General features: G+C 41.8%; 2 protein-coding genes across 2 annotated transcripts; one reads left to right on the plus strand and one right to left on the minus strand.

The window, feature by feature from the left end:
* The first annotated feature begins 763 nt into the window (after positions 1-763).
* Positions 764-3752, plus strand: rpl35 (ribosomal protein L35). The gene is made up of 4 exons (XM_066712893.1): positions 764-874; positions 1946-2082; positions 2334-2415; positions 3500-3752. The coding sequence occupies exons 1-4, from the start codon at positions 872-874 to the stop codon at positions 3647-3649; spliced, it is 372 nt and encodes a 123-aa protein (XP_066568990.1). The 5' UTR covers positions 764-871; the 3' UTR covers positions 3650-3752.
* Positions 3593-8370, minus strand: wdr38 (WD repeat domain 38). The gene is made up of 9 exons (XM_066712892.1): positions 8035-8370; positions 7515-7635; positions 6832-6948; positions 6303-6400; positions 6013-6093; positions 5701-5823; positions 5470-5619; positions 5018-5065; positions 3593-4598 (listed from the first exon to the last, which is right to left on the minus strand). The coding sequence occupies exons 1-9, from the start codon at positions 8092-8094 to the stop codon at positions 4416-4418; spliced, it is 981 nt and encodes a 326-aa protein (XP_066568989.1). The 5' UTR covers positions 8095-8370; the 3' UTR covers positions 3593-4415.
* Between the last annotated feature and the right edge of the window lie 8478 nt (positions 8371-16848).

Genomic DNA, 16848 nt, shown 5'->3' on the forward strand with positions numbered 1-16848 from the left:
TTTACGCACATGCAATGTCAAATTGGGTTAAGGTGAAGCATGAAAACTATACACCTAATGAATAATGGATGTCATAATTCATTACCCCCGGAGGACAATGTGTGTGTGTGTGTGTGTGTGTGTGTGTGTGTGTGTTTTGGTGTATACGATTAAGTGGCAAGAAAGGAGATCAAATATTATAAACTTATAGCTACAATGAAACGTAAGGGTATGCACACACACACAAGAACTCCAAAATATCCTAACCAGCGCTTAACTTTCTGATGATTTAATTTTCATATTACAGGAAACAGTAAAATGCCTAGATTGCAACGTAACTCTCAAGATCGACCAAGGGAAAACTAAAACTAAACTAAAATCGTGTCTCTGCATAAACAGGTGATACAATTATTATAAGGGAACAACTGAATTCCAATTAACCAATTATGTCACACAATAACACCCGAAAGATGGCGAAAGAACTCTGAACAAACATCAGATTCAATGACACGTGTTTGTTCTTGTATTGACATATTCCAGAACATGTTCGAATTCATCTAGGTATTACGATAAAAAGTACAAAATATTGTTAAAATAAATGACTGAAACAATAACCAAAAAGGATTACGTTAAAATGTATACATTTATTTTAGTTAATTAATTAATTAATTAATCCACTTTAATCAATAATAATACATATATATTTATTTATAATTTTCTAACTGCAAAACTGATTTTAATCAACGCTCGCTTAACACGTTAAAAGCGCACCTACCGATGGACCAGTCCGACCCCCCTCTCAGTGCGGTGAAGGCAGTTGGTTTCGCCCGTAACCCGGTAGAGCTCGCCTGTGACCTGCGCATTCCCTTTCCTGTGGCGGCCAGCACTGACAATGGTGAGAGTTTTTACTTCTCTGGGTTGAATCTCCTGCAATCCTTGCGATTGTAGACCCTGTATTGTAATCCAACCCCATACAATCCTACCTTAACATCATATCTGTACGAACGATTAAGTATTAAACGAGTGAAAAGTCCATTTTACTGTGAAAAGCTTAGCATATTGACCCATGTCGGATCTCGCCGGGCATCCTTGGCTGATATGGCTGCCGTTTATTTTTTACGCGTGTAATGTGGATCCCTATTAACGTTTTATGTCTGGCATATTCTGAAATAAAAATGCCCGATTGTTTTGTTTCACGATATGCTTGATTTCGATGAATATGCACTTACTTTCACAAGATGTTCCGCTATCTTTTTAATTTTTTTAATCGGTGGGCCCAGTAAGTACAGATGACCTGATGCACACGCAGAGCTGTTCATAGTTGTTTTCAGTGTGGGGTTTAACTTGCATCTTTCGGCTAGGGTCTGGAAGGCCTTGTTTTAAAAAACCTACCACGTCGAGCGTTAATCCTAAAGTCGCACCATTTCTATGAAACATACAAATAACATGAATGATCTGACGATGTTCTGTGAATTAAGTGGGATATTATACAGCCCCGGTCCTGTTGTCATGTAATGCATCGAGATGCGCCGGTAGTGCTGCATGTGCAGGTTGAGGCCTTTCGTGATGGTTTTAATTTGACCAACCAAAATGAATTTCAAAGACGGTTTTGTATGGCGTGGCCTGGACTTCATGTGTGAACAGCATGCATGTCAATTTAAATTGCTTCTCCAGTTTGTGTGCGAGTGAGCCTCGGGTAGCTTTGATTACCTGTAGACTAGATTTTTTTTTTTTTTTCCTACGCAGTTTAGTATGTCCCGTAATGGAAATGTGTATATCAACCGCCCTGAAGACTTGGGCCTAATTTTAGTTTAGATTTCGTGATGGTGTGGTTGAGTTCTTCAATGGAAAGTGTTGGGAATGACATTGCAGGTGCTTTCAAGGTGTACACAGTTTACTGAATCCAGAATATAGTCAACCTTTGTGGTCCAGAAGGAGATACTTTAACTGAAGTTTTTGTGCTCAGGCAAAGATCAAGGCACGAGATCTGCGTGGCAAGAAGAAGGAAGAGCTGCTGAAGCAGCTGGACGACCTGAAGGTGGAACTGTCCCAGCTCCGCGTGGCCAAGGTCACCGGAGGAGCTGCTTCCAAACTCTCCAAGATGTAAGTTCTCATCGTGGACATCAATGAGCAGACCTCACTAGTTCAGTGGTCTGCCTTGAGCTTCCACTGTCACTGGTGGTGGGGTTGGAGAACATGGCAGATTCTACCATAGGGGAGGCGATATTAGAAATGGCCTGGGTTTACCTCTTCAGTTGTGGATTTATTTTTATTTATTTATTTAAGTGGTCCTTTTTTGGGGGATAGATATGAATTTGAAATGGACAGGTTAGTGATCTTACCTTCTTTTGTAGCCGTGTTGTTCGCAAGTCCATCGCCAGAGTTCTGACTGTCATTAACCAGACGCAGAAGGAGAACCTGAGGAAGTTCTACAAGGTGAGTGCTGTTATTTTGCTTGGTGTCTTAAATTGGGGTCTTAAATTATTCAAAACCTTGTCATACCTGTAGATCTTGATGCTTGTATGGGGTTGCTTTTGAGTTTCGGGATGTTTATTTTTATTTTATTCTTTGTGGTTTTGTTTATACAGCTAGTCCTTTGGCCAGTTTTTGGTTGTGTACTGCAAAAATACTCCTTCCTAAGCTTGTCCTTTCCACAACTAGCAACAGTGTCCCTGTTAGGAGTCAACTGCTCAGCCACTGTGCACTCTTGATCTCCAGTGAGAGTGATGGGATCGTTTGATACGATCTGTTTAGACTGTATGTGACCACTCATTTGAAAGGGCTTCTGCAAGACAATCACCCAGCACTGCTCTCCATGCTGATAGATGCAGTGTGAATCAGTTCTTGCTAAAACACACACTCCTGAGCACCCTTGTTGGCCAGTCTGTCTGGTTTTACATGCTGCTAAGGAGGTACAGCTCTAGTCTGAAACACGTGACTAGGAAAATGTCCTAAGTGTTTGACAGAAGATCGTGTATGTTTGAACCTATAATGTGCATGGTAACAAAAATGAAACTGCATACAGCCAGCACTGATTAACTGTGTGCTAATGAAATTGATAGTTACTCTAAACTGAAATGTATGGGATATTTTTTATTCTACTTCAACTTGGAGTTATAAGATTCAAATAATTAGGAAGTTGACTCTTGGTATCTCTCTCTCCCCCCCCTTCTCAAAAAAAGGTAGTAATATGTGCAAAATATTAAGCAATATCGAAAATGCAGTCATGGATAATGCTGATATAAAATTTATCTTGCTGTTCTACAGCCTTAAATCTGATTTATCAAATGTGTATTTGAACAATGTGGTTTTAAGTGTTAACGCAACTGCACTCTTGAAAGACAAATCTGCTTCTGTAGGATTTATGTAAGCTGCATATAAATCGCAGAATAATTGCTTACATTTGACACTTTCCAGTTAAGACCGGCTCCAGTAAACAGTTGACAAGACTTGTTGAAAACTGAAAATCCTCAAATGAATGAGAAACGTTTAATTGACAGGCAAATACTCTTTATTTCAGGGCAAGAAGTACAAGCCTTTGGATCTGAGGCCCAAGAAGACTCGTGCCATGCGCAGACGGCTGAACAAGCACGAAGAGAGCCTGAAGACCAAGAAACTGCAGAGGAAGGAGCGCCTGTACCCCATCCGCAAATTCGCCGTCAAGGCATAAGGCTGTTCTCTTGCATTGAATAAAAAAAAATCGGAAAAAAGTCCCGTTTCATGGCCCATTTATGAGTGTACATAATTTATATGAAATAAAAAAAGTGACATGACTTGCGCTGGTGTTTAGCATTCGTTAAGTTAATTTAGTATATTTCTTCCCAACTACACGGGAGATATGTAGTGGGGTACATCCTCTTCCTCGGTTTCTACAATGTTTTTCTCCACAACACAAGTCTTCTTGGCCAAAGTGCTATTGGATTTTCCATTTGCTTTTGAATAACCCCTAACTGGCAGTGAGTTCAGTGTGGATGAAATGAGAGAGTGGAGTTTGTGTTATTTAACAGTAATGGGGAAATGGACATTTTACACGGCCACAAGAAGATTGCCATTTAGGCTTGAATTGTAACACTTTAAAATGATCACTGCTGCCTGTAATTTGGCCTTTTCCTGTCCTGGTGAAGGAATTTAAATAACCTGCAATTGTTTGAGAACCCATGACCACACTTTAAAATTGGATCGGATCAATTTGTGGGTTCAGAGAGGTTTCTTGTATTGCACTAAACTGATACATTTGGGACCAAGTCATAGAAACACTCCAGTCATGACGCTGCATTAAAGGAACACAATTAGAAGTTGCTGACAAGGCAGGAAATGTAATGGAACTACCGATTTGTTTCCATAGAGCACCGGACTTCTCTGTCCTTAAAGATCGTTGTCCATCGGGTCATGGATAAAATGTGTGTTAAGGCAACAACCAAAGTGAATGTTCCTGATTAATTTGGTTCTGGTGAAAACACTTTCTTTTCAGCAGTGGTATCTGGTTGAAGCGGTTCAGTGTGGTCTCCTTCCTGTTCCTCAGGACTGTTGTCTGCTGTTAGAAGGAAGTCCGCAGATCCCGTGGTCAAGAGGGCCCCGCTGGGAGTGAATGTGCATCCATGAGCCACAGCAGACTCGTCCTTCAAAAATAAAGAAAAAACAAACTGATCATAAATACCTTAAATAACACACATCCTATAAATACTAGTTCTGATGCTTTCCATGGTTCATCAGGCTAGATCTAGACACTCATTGTTCGTCTCCATCACTGCATTACATTAACTAGATTATAATTATAGACTAAAGTTCATATTAAGGTTGAATTAAATTGTGCTTCCAAAGGACCAGGGATGGCCAGTTCTGCTTTATAGACAACATTTTAAAGAATGATGCTTTACAAATGCATTACACATTTCTTGGGCTTCCTGTGAGATCCATGACCTTTGTCTTGTCACTCCAGCCCATCTGCTACTTCACTGAACCTTTAATGAAACTAATTAACAGCTTTTCAGTTCATAAATGGGGAGATGTCATTCATTTACAATCAGATCAAGCATACCTTGATGGATTTCATACAGCTCCCACTTGACATATCCCAAAGTCTGACCTAAAAGCAATGTCATGAGCACAGTGGTTAACAGAAGATGCAAAAACAATCAGCAGTAAAGTACAGCACTAATTCCTCCAGGAGAAATGGCAGTGAAAGGTACAATCATGCTTATGCAACGTGTTAATAAAAGGCAATATAGCTATAAAAGATAAAAAAACACAAAGTCTTGCATGATGATTTTAATTATATTAGAGTTGCATTTGTGTAGTGATAATCCTCTCTACTGAGTTAGTGATGGAACAGCTTACCTCAATTAAATGTCCTCTTTTTAAATAAATACAAGCCTAGATGATGGTTGGCCACATGTGCGATATGGACCTGCTGTCCATTCATGGAAATCCACTGATGGCAACGGAAAGCAAAGCAGAAGGATGCAAGCAATACGTATGCAGTGTCTGTACCGTGTCATACTCCCCCGCAGATGCCAGGATGATCCCATCTCTAGAGAAGGCCAGGCTCTTCACCCATCCCATGTGACCCTCCAGCAGGAAGATCAGCGTCCCTCGTCTGGGGTGCCAGACCCGCACCGTCCTGTCCCATGACCCTGATGCCTGGAATAAGATCAAGTTCTTTGGTACTGGCTAGTGTTGGTTTAAATGCTGATGTCCTACCAGAGCGTAGTCAGATCTTACCAGCATCCCTGACACAGAGAAACACACACAGCTGACATTGCCCGAGTGTCCTTTCAGAGTCTTCTCACACTCCTCAGTTTGTACACTCCACACTTTCACTGTGTAGTCCCATGAACCTGTGGCCTGAGGTAAAAAAGAGCCGGCATTTCAATTTTTTCACCTTTTTTTGTAAAAAACACACAGTTGGCTTTGCACAAACAACAGCAGCGTGACACACATTCGATCAGTCAGTTGCCAACAGAGGTACGATTCAGCACTGTCAGACTGTGTGGTTTCAGCACAAATCAAAACGATTCAAACAAATAAATGTACCAGATATTGAGAAGTCAAGGAGAACATGCTGCTTTGAATGGCCCCTTGATGTCCTGAGAATATTCTGACGATTTCTCCATTCTGCAATTAGAACCAACAACAAATCATCGTTGTCACAGTTAAAAAGGGACTAGTGAAATAACAGCTATAGGCATGGAACAAAAATACAATTAGGATGAGTGGTGAAAGCAGAGGGAAGAAACAGGCAATATAATTCAAGACAAAGCAAGGCAGGGGTAAATAACAAAAAGTGTCAGTCATATGTCAGGGTCAACGGGCCCCAGTCTTACCTGGACATCCCACAGGATCGCGGTTTTGTCCCAGCCGCCTGACACAAGCCACTTGGCATCTGGGCTGAAGCAAACAGTCTCTACACTCTTGCTGTGACCTACGAGACAGAGGAGCTTGTGTGGGGTGTTGGTTCAGTTTTTTTTATACTGAAGGGTGTTGGCAAAGTGAACCCATAGGGCTAAGTGAAAGTCATCAACGAAAAAGTGTGTGTCCTGGGGGCAGCCAGGAGGCAATTTCACAGATTTCTCTCCATGCTGGAGACTCTACACGGTACTGTGTGTAGTTTAAACTAACAATTGACGAATTGATAAAAGGAGAGTGACTGAGGTCAGTTAAATCTGAATGTTCCCAGACACGGTTATATCTAGTCAAACTACTTCCCTCATAGTTGTGTGATAAGAGTTACACCTGCGTGTGTGTGTGTGTGTTTAATTCCTCACAATAGTTTTAAGATAAGCAGAACCTAAAAATAACCGTTTGAAAAAGATCAGCAGGAAATCTCTGTGCGGTCTCTCTCCGTCAGCCTACCTGTCAGTACGTGCATGGGGTTGGTAGTAACCGTGTGCCAAATCCTCACTGTGCAGTCATGAGAGGCGCTGGCGAACAGAGAGCAGTCTTGGGAGAAGACGCATGACTTCACTGGCCCTGTGGGGACATTGTAAACAAAATGCCAGAGGACACGCGTCACTGCATTGAGGCAAAGTCTGACTGCAAACCCAAAACCTGAGCGGTGGCAGTGAAACCTGGACACAGCAATGGTCATCTGCAAGGCACACTCCTATCATTCATCAGCAACAGTATAAAGATTGCAGAGGCGTAGGTTGTTTCAGAACTGGGGGGGGGGGCACGTCAGCTATGCCTATAGAGCCGGGCATATATTATTTGGGGGGAGAATACAATGCTCTCTCAACACATTATTATTTTGGGGGGGAAGCATCCAACCACCCCCACTTAACTATTTAGGCCATAGTTACTTTAGGCAGGCCTACTTTAATTTGGTTTCATGTTTGAAATCCAGGTCTGGGTCTACTTTGTGCTTTAAGGAAAGAGTAAAGGGCATTTAAATGTTATAATTAAATATGATGAGAATGTCTAGATAATGACTAACAGATTTTCCCACAGACAATCGCAGCGCATGTTTAACTCAATGCTTATAAAGAACAACAGTTTAAACATATTATGCACAAACAGAAATCCTTCAAAACACAAACCTGTGTGTCCGCTTACTTTAGCCAAAAGCTGGCCAGTCCGGGCGTCCCACAGGAAGAGCCTGCAGTCGTCAGAGCAGGTCAGCAGGACTTGGCAGTCCGGGGAAAACACGCACGAATTGACCTGAAACGAACAAAACAGCACTTTTGTCGCAAACTGCATCCTTATCGTGGCAAATCATCAGGCGCAAAGTAACGCCAGTGAAGGGGTAAGTAAGAATTTAAAATCAAAAGGTTAGTGCACTTTTAATTGGGACAGCATAAACGTCAATATTGTACATTAACTCTAATGCATGGCTGAGAAAGTATTTATGATGATGATGATGAATATTATTATGAGACGAAGCTCGGGGAACATAGTACAGTAGTTTAAGAAAGGGTCGCGTTCGTGTAGCGCAGAGTTCCGCAGATCTGCCCGGCTCCACCAATGGGATCGGTGGGATTCTGCAGATCTGCGCAGACCTGCAGACATCTGCGTTACAAGAACGCGTTCAAGTATCTTATTAGTTAACAACGTTCTTACCTCGCCTTTGTGTCTTGAGAAGTACTTAACCCCTATTTTGGTAAAATACTCTCTCCACATGGTCCCGCATTAAGTTGTTCTCTTTGCAGTTGCGCTGCTACTCAGACCGCAGTGGATGGATGTAAAGCTGTGATTGTGGCCGGACACTGACCGCAGTCCCGGACACTGTTTACTGCGCAGACACACGGCCGGTCTCCCGAGTTACAGCGCTGCCTCGCCGGGGGAGGAGCAGCTGGTCTATCTGGGCTTCAGTATTTGCACATTTTATTAGTTTAGCTGCTGGGTGCTGTTTTATTTGTGCTGATAAAGGGAATGCTTCTTAATGGCTCTGCCCTGAATAAGCAGCACCATTAATAAGAGGCTGTAGAAAGGGAGGCGTGGTTCTGCGGAGCGCCTGAGACTAGATTCGGACTCGTGTAGCGCAGATGTGCGCAGCTCTGCGCAGCTCCACCAATGGGATCGGTGAGATGCTGCAAATCTGCGCAGAACTGCGGACATCTGCGCTACACGAACGCGACCTGTGTGTGAATTCGTGCAGGTGCTATGCTGCTACCTGTCCTTAACATGCCCTACTTTATACCCCGGGGAACTGATCTCTGAACACATGACACCTCACTCACGGGTTACAGATATAACCTGACCGGGACCTTCTCCTCGGTGTTAAATATTACAGTAGCTCACAGCTGCACCCCTGCGCAACCGGCTGGAATAAGTGTGGATTTAAGTTTGACGAATTTCCGAAGAGTAAGAATGAATTATGTTATTATCTTTAATTTAAATTATTTAAAAATAGGTTTACAACATTACACATGCAAGCACAGGCTACTACAAATGTTCAGACAGCTGACAAATTAAAGGAAAAAACAACATCTCAGTAAGTCTCAGTGAGGTGTTGGGCACCATGAGCCGCCAGAACAGCTTCAATGCTCTTGGCACAGATTCTATGAATCTCTGAAACTCTACTGGAGGGATGGACACCATTCTTCCAAAAGATATTCCCTCATTTGGGGTTTTGATGATGGTGGTGGAGATCACTGTCTAACACGTCAGTCCAGAAACTCCCATAGGTTGAGATGTGGGGACTGCGAAGGCCAATGCATATGATTCACATCATTTTCATACTCATCACCCCATTCAGTGACCCCTCGTGCCCTGTGGATGTGCATTGTCATCCTGGAAGAGACCACTCCCATCAGGATAGAAATGTTTCACCACAGGATAAAGGTCATCACCACACTGTCAGCGATGACATCACAGAACTCTCTCTCAGCTCACTGAGATGACATCACAAAACACATACATTCCTTCTCTTCCTGTCTCTCGCCACAGTCAGCGATGACATCACAGAACTCTCAGCTCACTGCGATGACATCACAGATCACATACATTCCATCACTTCCTGTCTCTCGCCACACTGTCAGCGATGACATCACAGAACTCTCTGTCAGCTCACTGTGATGACATCACAGAGCATGTGCATTCTGTGGATTCCTGTCTCTCGCCACATTGGCAGTGATGACTTTCTCACTCAGTAAGCCAGCCAGCCGGCTTGCCCGCAAACACTGCAATACGTGGATGAGTTTGTACCATTTTTGGAGGCTCTGCTGATGGATGCTGACAGGGGGAGAGGGGGAGAAGAAATATTAAAAAAAAAAAAAACACACACATGCATTTCTACAGTCAAATGCCCAGCTGTAGACATGGATCAAATGTCAAATGAATGTTATATATTGTAAAGAATTGTAAGTCACCCTCCATAAGGGTGTTTGCTAAGAAATCAAGTCATCATCAGCATCATAAATAAACCACTACGAACAGTAACACATTACTCCTACCCATAACAGGGGGAAGGTTAACTCAGTTGGGTATAGAAGCCGTTCCTAAGATGGCCTGTGGAAACCCTCCTAATCCCTTACCAAGATGGCTGCTCCCATGTCCTTGCTTCTGTGCAAAATAGGGTTCCAAAGATCTTAAACCTGTCTAATAAAGGGATGGGCCTTGCCTTGCTTGCTTGCTCGCTCTCTCTCTCTCTCTCTCTCTCTCTCTCTCTCTCTCTCTCTCTCTCTCTCTCTCAGTCAGACAGACAGCCATAGACAGCCAGACACAGAAACACACACAGACGGCCACACACACACACATACACACACACATTATAAATGCCAATGGGTTCTCTGTAAAGTCTTTTAAAGGATGAGAAGCCAGTTAGATTTAAAGGGAGGACCCACTGTCAATAAGTGAGCCCTTCACCACACAAAAACACATGCAGTTCTGTTTTACATCATTGCCTCCAGCTGTATACCATGCATCACCGATACTGACCAACAGAGGGACCTCTAATCATAGGTCCTCTCTCCTACATTGACCCGGCACTGACAGCTAGTATGGGAAGTTAGTCTTCCTTCGCTCTCACCATTGTAAACAGCTACTGTATTTATGCAGACTGACAATGTTTGTTTGTATGTATGTTTAAAGCAGACTATAATTCATTTTGAAGAATGAGCAAGTTTTAGTGTTCTTAGAAAATACAAGTTTCACTATACAAACATTGAGTGGGTGAGTTTGTTTGCTGAGTGAGGGCTAGTGTAAACTAGTGCTTGGGTTTATGGGACAGCCCTATAAAAGAGCTGATGAATGTGCACGGTGAGATTCTGTCTATATTTATTTAGCCTCTTTGCCCACTTGCCTTGGCTTGTAATGCCCTGTCTTTAACTTGGATTTCTCCAAGATATAAGGAATCCGATCACGCATTTCTCAGGCAATGCAAATTGAATGGATTAGTATCAAAAGTGTATTTGCCAGATTGCTCCTATTCTTGCAGAAGTGCACACTATAGGTTCAGATTGAGGCTGGAGATAATAAATAACTGTGTATTATCTGTGACTTATAATTAGATTTTGATGGTGTTTCATCTCTTTGTAATTTGTCTTAATATATTAATTAAATCTAGCATTTGTATGTGAATTGACCATAGTTTATGTCATACATTGCATGTGTTTTTATATGTTATCATATTTTCATATTGGTATTTAACTGTTTCCATGTATTTGAATACATTGTATTTGTTATCTATACTTACTTTTTCCCAGAGTCTTTGCTAAGTAAATTATAGATGATTATTTGATTCTGTGGACAATAATTATTTTGGACAATGAATTTATAATTTAGTTGGTGCTGATGCAAATTACCTACTAGTGGCCTCCCAATGGTGCCACAGGCTTTTCCAAGCTAGTTAAGGACTGTGCTATGGAAATTGTGATGTTGACTGCATAGATAGAGACCTTAAAGTCAGCATTTTTATAATGCATAAAATTCATTACTGCTTCATGGAGACTGTGCAGAATTATTTCCTGTGTAGCATCCAAAAATTACCACAAAGGAGCAATTATAGCTGACAGCAAAGATTTAAAATGTAGTTTAGAGTTCCATAGAAACACATGCATACATTTGTGAAAATGATAACAATCTGTGTGTGTGTGAGTGTGCATGACTCCAGTCGCACTGTGACTGGGGCGCCTTTAAAACGGTTAATTTCAGCATCTCATAAAAGTGTCTTCTGATGAGCCGTTCTTTTCCCGTTGCCATGGTGAAGGTTGTAGACGGGCTGAGTGTCGAGAGAAGGTTTCTGGCATTTCCATGGCAACAGGAACCACAACATTTACAGTAATTTGGTCGTTTAAAACTGAGGGGATGATAGACGTGATGGACAGACAGTTTAAACGAGCAAAATGGAATGGACTGGCCTCTGAAGACAAAAATGCGGAGGTCAGACTCCAATTTCTGGGAATGAACGGCAACTGCTTTTGTGCCTCTGAGGTCAGCCTGAGTTTAATAATGAATTTATTGGGTTTGTGGTGACATATATAGGATCTGCATGAACGATCATGACATTTACCAAACAGCCCTCAACACACTATAGAAAATAACCCCATTGGCTAGGAAAAGAGTTTTCTGTTGCACAATATAGCAAACATGGTGTGAGCCCAGCACTCTCTTGACCCTGATGTTTTCACGCTGCTGGTTACATCCATATCATATTGTGCTCGTCTTTCCAAGACACACAGTTCCAGGTCAACCGAAATGTGTCTGACAGGCTTGAGACTGGGACTTGGTACAATCTACTGTTATAATACCAAGCTCTGTGACATGATTATGATTACATCCACCTCGGTTTCTGCAATGCTTTCCAAGACATAACACCACACACACATGAACAAAATGCTGCTGATTGCTGGTACAGCCTGATGTTACTACTGATTGTGTTACTATGTTTGTAGTTGCCTTTTATAGTTACAAAGCATGTGTGTCTGTACTTGGACTGTTTGGTGCTTTAAAGTTGACCCCATGCAGGGCTGGAAAGCATGATTAGGTGACAGCTGCGGCTCCAGTAATCTACTGCTCCGGATCTGCCATAACAGTGACTGTGACCACAAGTCTCGGCATCGCCTGATTGGTCTGCCTGCAAAATCTAACCACAGCACAGTGGGTTTCTCTTTCTTCCCCAGTCAGAAAACATCAATTAATGTTAAAATGTACACAACACATTTTGTGGCTGTTAATCAGACCCAGATTATACACTATATTACCAAAAGTAGTGTGATAACAGATGACACCAAAGACAGCTGTTCACTGTGTATGCAAATGTGTATGAAACAATTCTTAGTACAGAAGCAGTAATGTGATTTGTGCAGGTATAAGTACCTAAATAACAATAGGGGAAATATTAGTGCATGTTAAAGTGGAGAGGAGAGCAGAACATTATTATTATTATAATATTATTATGTCATGAAAAAATATAGCACAGTGTTGTGCAAAATATCACAATTTGCATTGGCAGCGATCTTTAGTGGATGGTGACTCATCTCTGTGTGGTTATATTGTGTATTCGGTGAATAAAATACAGTGAAATTGAAATGCAAGTTCCTCAGCCCAGCTGCTTCATGAGAGCTGTCTCCCTGGCTGGGGTCGGTTGAATCCTACACTAGACGTATCATGTCGATTGACCAGGTCTTTTGACGCAGATTCCCCGCAGTGCTGTAAAACTGTTGGAACGCGAGGATTAAGACGGGCCCAGCAGAACCTGGGAAAATAACAACATGTGCCGGAGCCGTGACAGTGAGCAGGCCAGCATATTAAGTGCTAACATCAGCCAGACTGACATAATGTCACTTCACATTTAACAGTTTCAAAAGAATTAAACACTCTGGCCACTGTGGCTGGGTTTGCTTAATAATCAATTTTTTTTTTTTTTTAAGAAATCAGAAGGGAATAGTTTCTGGTGACAGATGTTGGCAACTCCTTGAAAACTTAGAAAGGTCACTTGCATAGCCCAGTACTACTACAGATACAAAATGGTAGTGTGGAAGAGTCCCGTTGAGGAGACTCTGTTTGGGGCAGAGAGATGATGGAAAGAAGTGACTGAGACAGGACAACGGAGATTAATTCCCTGCCTGGGAACACACTGGTGTCCAGTAATGGGTTTAGCCACTACACTCCCCAAAATGATCAGAAGATGTTCTGAGAGGAAAAAAAACACAAATCACAGTCTCCTTTCCCACTTTCAATCTCTGAATGTTTTGCTATGCTACAAAGACCATAGCAGTAGAGGATCATGGGAAACTGTGGTGTCTGCTTAATGTATATCTGCCACCATACTGCTTTGTATAGATCTAGTCAGTACCGGTTTCTAACTGCCTGTTTGGTCCTGTCTCCTTCCAGAGCATTGTGCTTTGGCAAGCATGATTAGTGTGCCCTTCAGTTCCAGTCATGCCTTTTCCCCTGTGGTCGGCTTGGTTTCAGTCAGTTAATGTGTGATCCCGTTTATAACGATTGTTTTTGCTGGTTAGTTGGACTTCTCTCTTATCTGTACTCTCATATTACCAGGAGTGGAAAGCATGTTTCTTTTGTCTTAAAAAGCTAAACGTTTTCACAGGCTTTGTACAGATATGCCGAAACAAGTTGATGGTTTGAAATATAGTGCTAAGAATGAGTCTGATAACTACAGCATTACAGCACTTGGGGAACCGTACTGCTGCATCTTTCAGCAATGTCTCAACACCCATCTTTAGGGCTCAAACTCTGATCTGAAATTGAGTTTTGTGTGTATACATCCACAAGAGGGCACTAGAGATCTGTATGGAACAAGCAAGGGAAGCCTTCCTGCCTTCAGCCTGTCCTATATTAAAATAAATATTCATAAGTACAACTGACATTGCTATTTCAAAAATGTGAAGCGTTGAGCATCTTTAAATATTAAAAACACTATCTGTTTCAAAACAGGCAAATTTATGTGAAATTATTTTTAATAAGTTAACCAGCTGTGTAAATGATCTACTGTAGCTTAGACCTTGTTAAAATGTTACTCACTGTTTCATTATCATTTGATCCTGTTGTAGATATTGTACCTGAAGTATGGTGTTACAGCACAAAAACAACCACAACATTGTAGTGAATACCTTAATAGTAAAGGTGTCTGGATATGAGATTGATGTTTTTCAGTTGCATTTATTGTAAACACATGCTATCCATATGACATGTGTATTGACATAAGTATGCATTGTTAACTATTCTCTCCCAAAATGCTATTAGCACCTCTTTTCTAAAAAGATATATAAAAGTTCTTGTTTGTTAATACTAGACTCACGCTAGGAACAACTGGACAGGCATTGAATTAAACAGTTCAGATAATGCAATCAAACTCCTGAACTTAAAGACAATTGGTTTCTTTCCTTTAAGAGATAAACGTGCTGGTGACAGTTTGCAGTTGTGGGCTCATGGGGGATTTAACCCCCTGATTCCAGTGGAATGGGCTTTGTAACTCAGAGGACAGTTGCTGCATTATTACTAAAGTCCTCTCCATTTGCAGATCAGGATTAAGCCAGAGTTTGCTGATACGGGACGGCACAGTTTTGGACGTTCAGATCATTCTCAAGGCAGAAGTTAATTGGCCAAAGACATATTACCAATTTGCTGACCTCACTGGCCCTCAGCACAACCACTTGACCTCACAACTCTAGAGCCAAATTCCTCGGAGAGCTGTCCCAGACACGGCAAAGTGTTAGCTGATTTCCAACAATCGCACCAGAGAACACGTGCAAGCAATTGATGGACATTAATGTGATTAATGCTTCATAGATAAAGATTGTTTTGGAGAGCAAAATGTAGGTCATGTGTTTATAATGTAAACTAAAATACATGGATGCTTTTATTCATCAGAACTTCTTCATAAAATAAACATTTATACACATCCAAATCCTAAGCAGGTCTAAGGAAAGAAATAAGTAGCAACATGTTTCCTGAGAAGGCCTGCTGAACCGTTGAAGAATTTTCTTGACTTTTCATACAGACGCAGAGTCTATCAAGCACAGAAGGTCCGGTTCTTAATGTAAAGATTTTAGGGTTTTCAACTTGAATCAACTACTTACTCACCCTTTTTGTTTTTACTGAATCAGCATGCTATCCTGTGGGATCCTTTTACAACCACAGCACTTCCGCATCAATATCATGACCTTCTGTCCTTTTTACATTAAAATGTAACAAATGCAAATCAAAGAACAACTCATACAGCAGGCCAAGAATAATTATTTTGAGGCCTACGGTAAAGAATTGGGGAGATTCCTTTACTGTTTGTCTTCGGATCATCTGCTGTGATGCTTGCTCTTGCTGTGAAAAAGGCCTCTTACTTGCTTCAGCTGTAAATAAACATAAAGAAAAGTTTAAGGCTACTTGGCACACATTACACAAAACACTGGGAAGCCGTATTCTGGCATATCTAAATAAAGTTAAATATTTGCCTTTGCTGGACTGGAAGCCAAGTGCTTTATCACAATACCATCTTGTCTGTGCCTTCCTGGTGTGTCCGCTGTTTTGCGATGCTGTAGACTGTAAATCGTTGACCTTGAGCACAGTTACCTCATTATTATGCATCAGAACCGATCGCAAAAATAATGCTCTGAACTTTTGTTATATTTTTGAGAACAAAGAAGAAAGCCTAGATACCCCAAGGGCTGCAAACCAGAAATGCTGAACAAGTCCAATGACTCTGATTGTTTTCTTTCATCTGACCCAGTATAACAGAACAACATGACCTGAAGAACAACCTGGGCTCATTAACACCGGAGGCCACATCAAGGGGTCCTTCTAAAGGACACAGACATCTGGGCTCCACTTTCAGATGATGCCCGTTCTTTGGGTCGGTTTTATGAGCTGGAAGTGTGTAGCACCACACCAATCCTGCTATACCAGCACTCTTCACACTAATGGACAACGGACTCCTTTAAAACAATGTGAAACAGCTTGGCCTCGATTTAAAAACACAGTAATGGACAAACCGGATATCTTCACCTTAGACATTGTAATTCTTAACTGCGTTGTCATTATCTTTGGTTGACTGTGAAACTAGTCCTCTGTGGCTGGATTCTGTTCTATGAAGAAAATAAATCCAGCTATACCTTCACCAATGCCTTTGTAGGTGGCCAGTGTGCACAAATGGGCAGAACAGGGAAGGGCTGCTGATCGCACCATTAAACTGGCATGGCTTTATCTCCCTAGATGAGCACAGATGCCCTTTAGTATAAATAGTGTCTCATTCTCAGACTGGTGACGAAGGCGTCTAGAGAATGTGCTTCATTTACAGTACAAACGATCTCCCATACAACAGGGGGAAGAAAAAGCCTTCACGGGATGAAAGCGGTTGCTGATGCTGCTTTTGAACGAGACGTGGCTTTTTATAGCGGCAGGGTCTTCGGCCTTGGCTCAGTGAATGGAGAGTTTTGTCCACCGAGCAGACTGCGGGGTGGCGGCTTCATTCTCCAGATC

Source organism: Amia ocellicauda, chromosome 9 (assembly GCF_036373705.1).
Source record: "Amia ocellicauda isolate fAmiCal2 chromosome 9, fAmiCal2.hap1, whole genome shotgun sequence".
Classification (NCBI taxonomy): Eukaryota; Metazoa; Chordata; class Actinopteri; order Amiiformes; family Amiidae; genus Amia; species Amia ocellicauda.

What these genes read in the sequence shown, in the direction of transcription:
- rpl35 (XM_066712893.1), top strand. An exon ending in GCTTCCAAACTCTCCAAGAT is followed by an intron (nt 2,083 to 2,333) that starts GTAAGTTCTCAT and finishes CTTCTTTTGTAG; the next exon opens with CCGTGTTGTTCGCAAGTCCA. An exon ending in ACCTGAGGAAGTTCTACAAG is followed by an intron (nt 2,416 to 3,499) that starts GTGAGTGCTGTT and finishes TCTTTATTTCAG; the next exon opens with GGCAAGAAGTACAAGCCTTT.
- wdr38 (XM_066712892.1), bottom strand. Translation starts at nt 8,094, where the DNA reads ATGTGGAGAGAGTATTTTACCAAAATAGGGGTTAAGTACTTCTCAAGA. An exon ending in TAAAGTAAGCGGACACACAG is followed by an intron (nt 6,949 to 7,514) that starts GTTTGTGTTTTG and finishes ATGTCCCCACAG; the next exon opens with GGCCAGTGAAGTCATGCGTC. An exon ending in CGATCCTGTGGGATGTCCAG is followed by an intron (nt 6,094 to 6,302) that starts GTAAGACTGGGG and finishes TTCTAATTGCAG; the next exon opens with AATGGAGAAATCGTCAGAAT.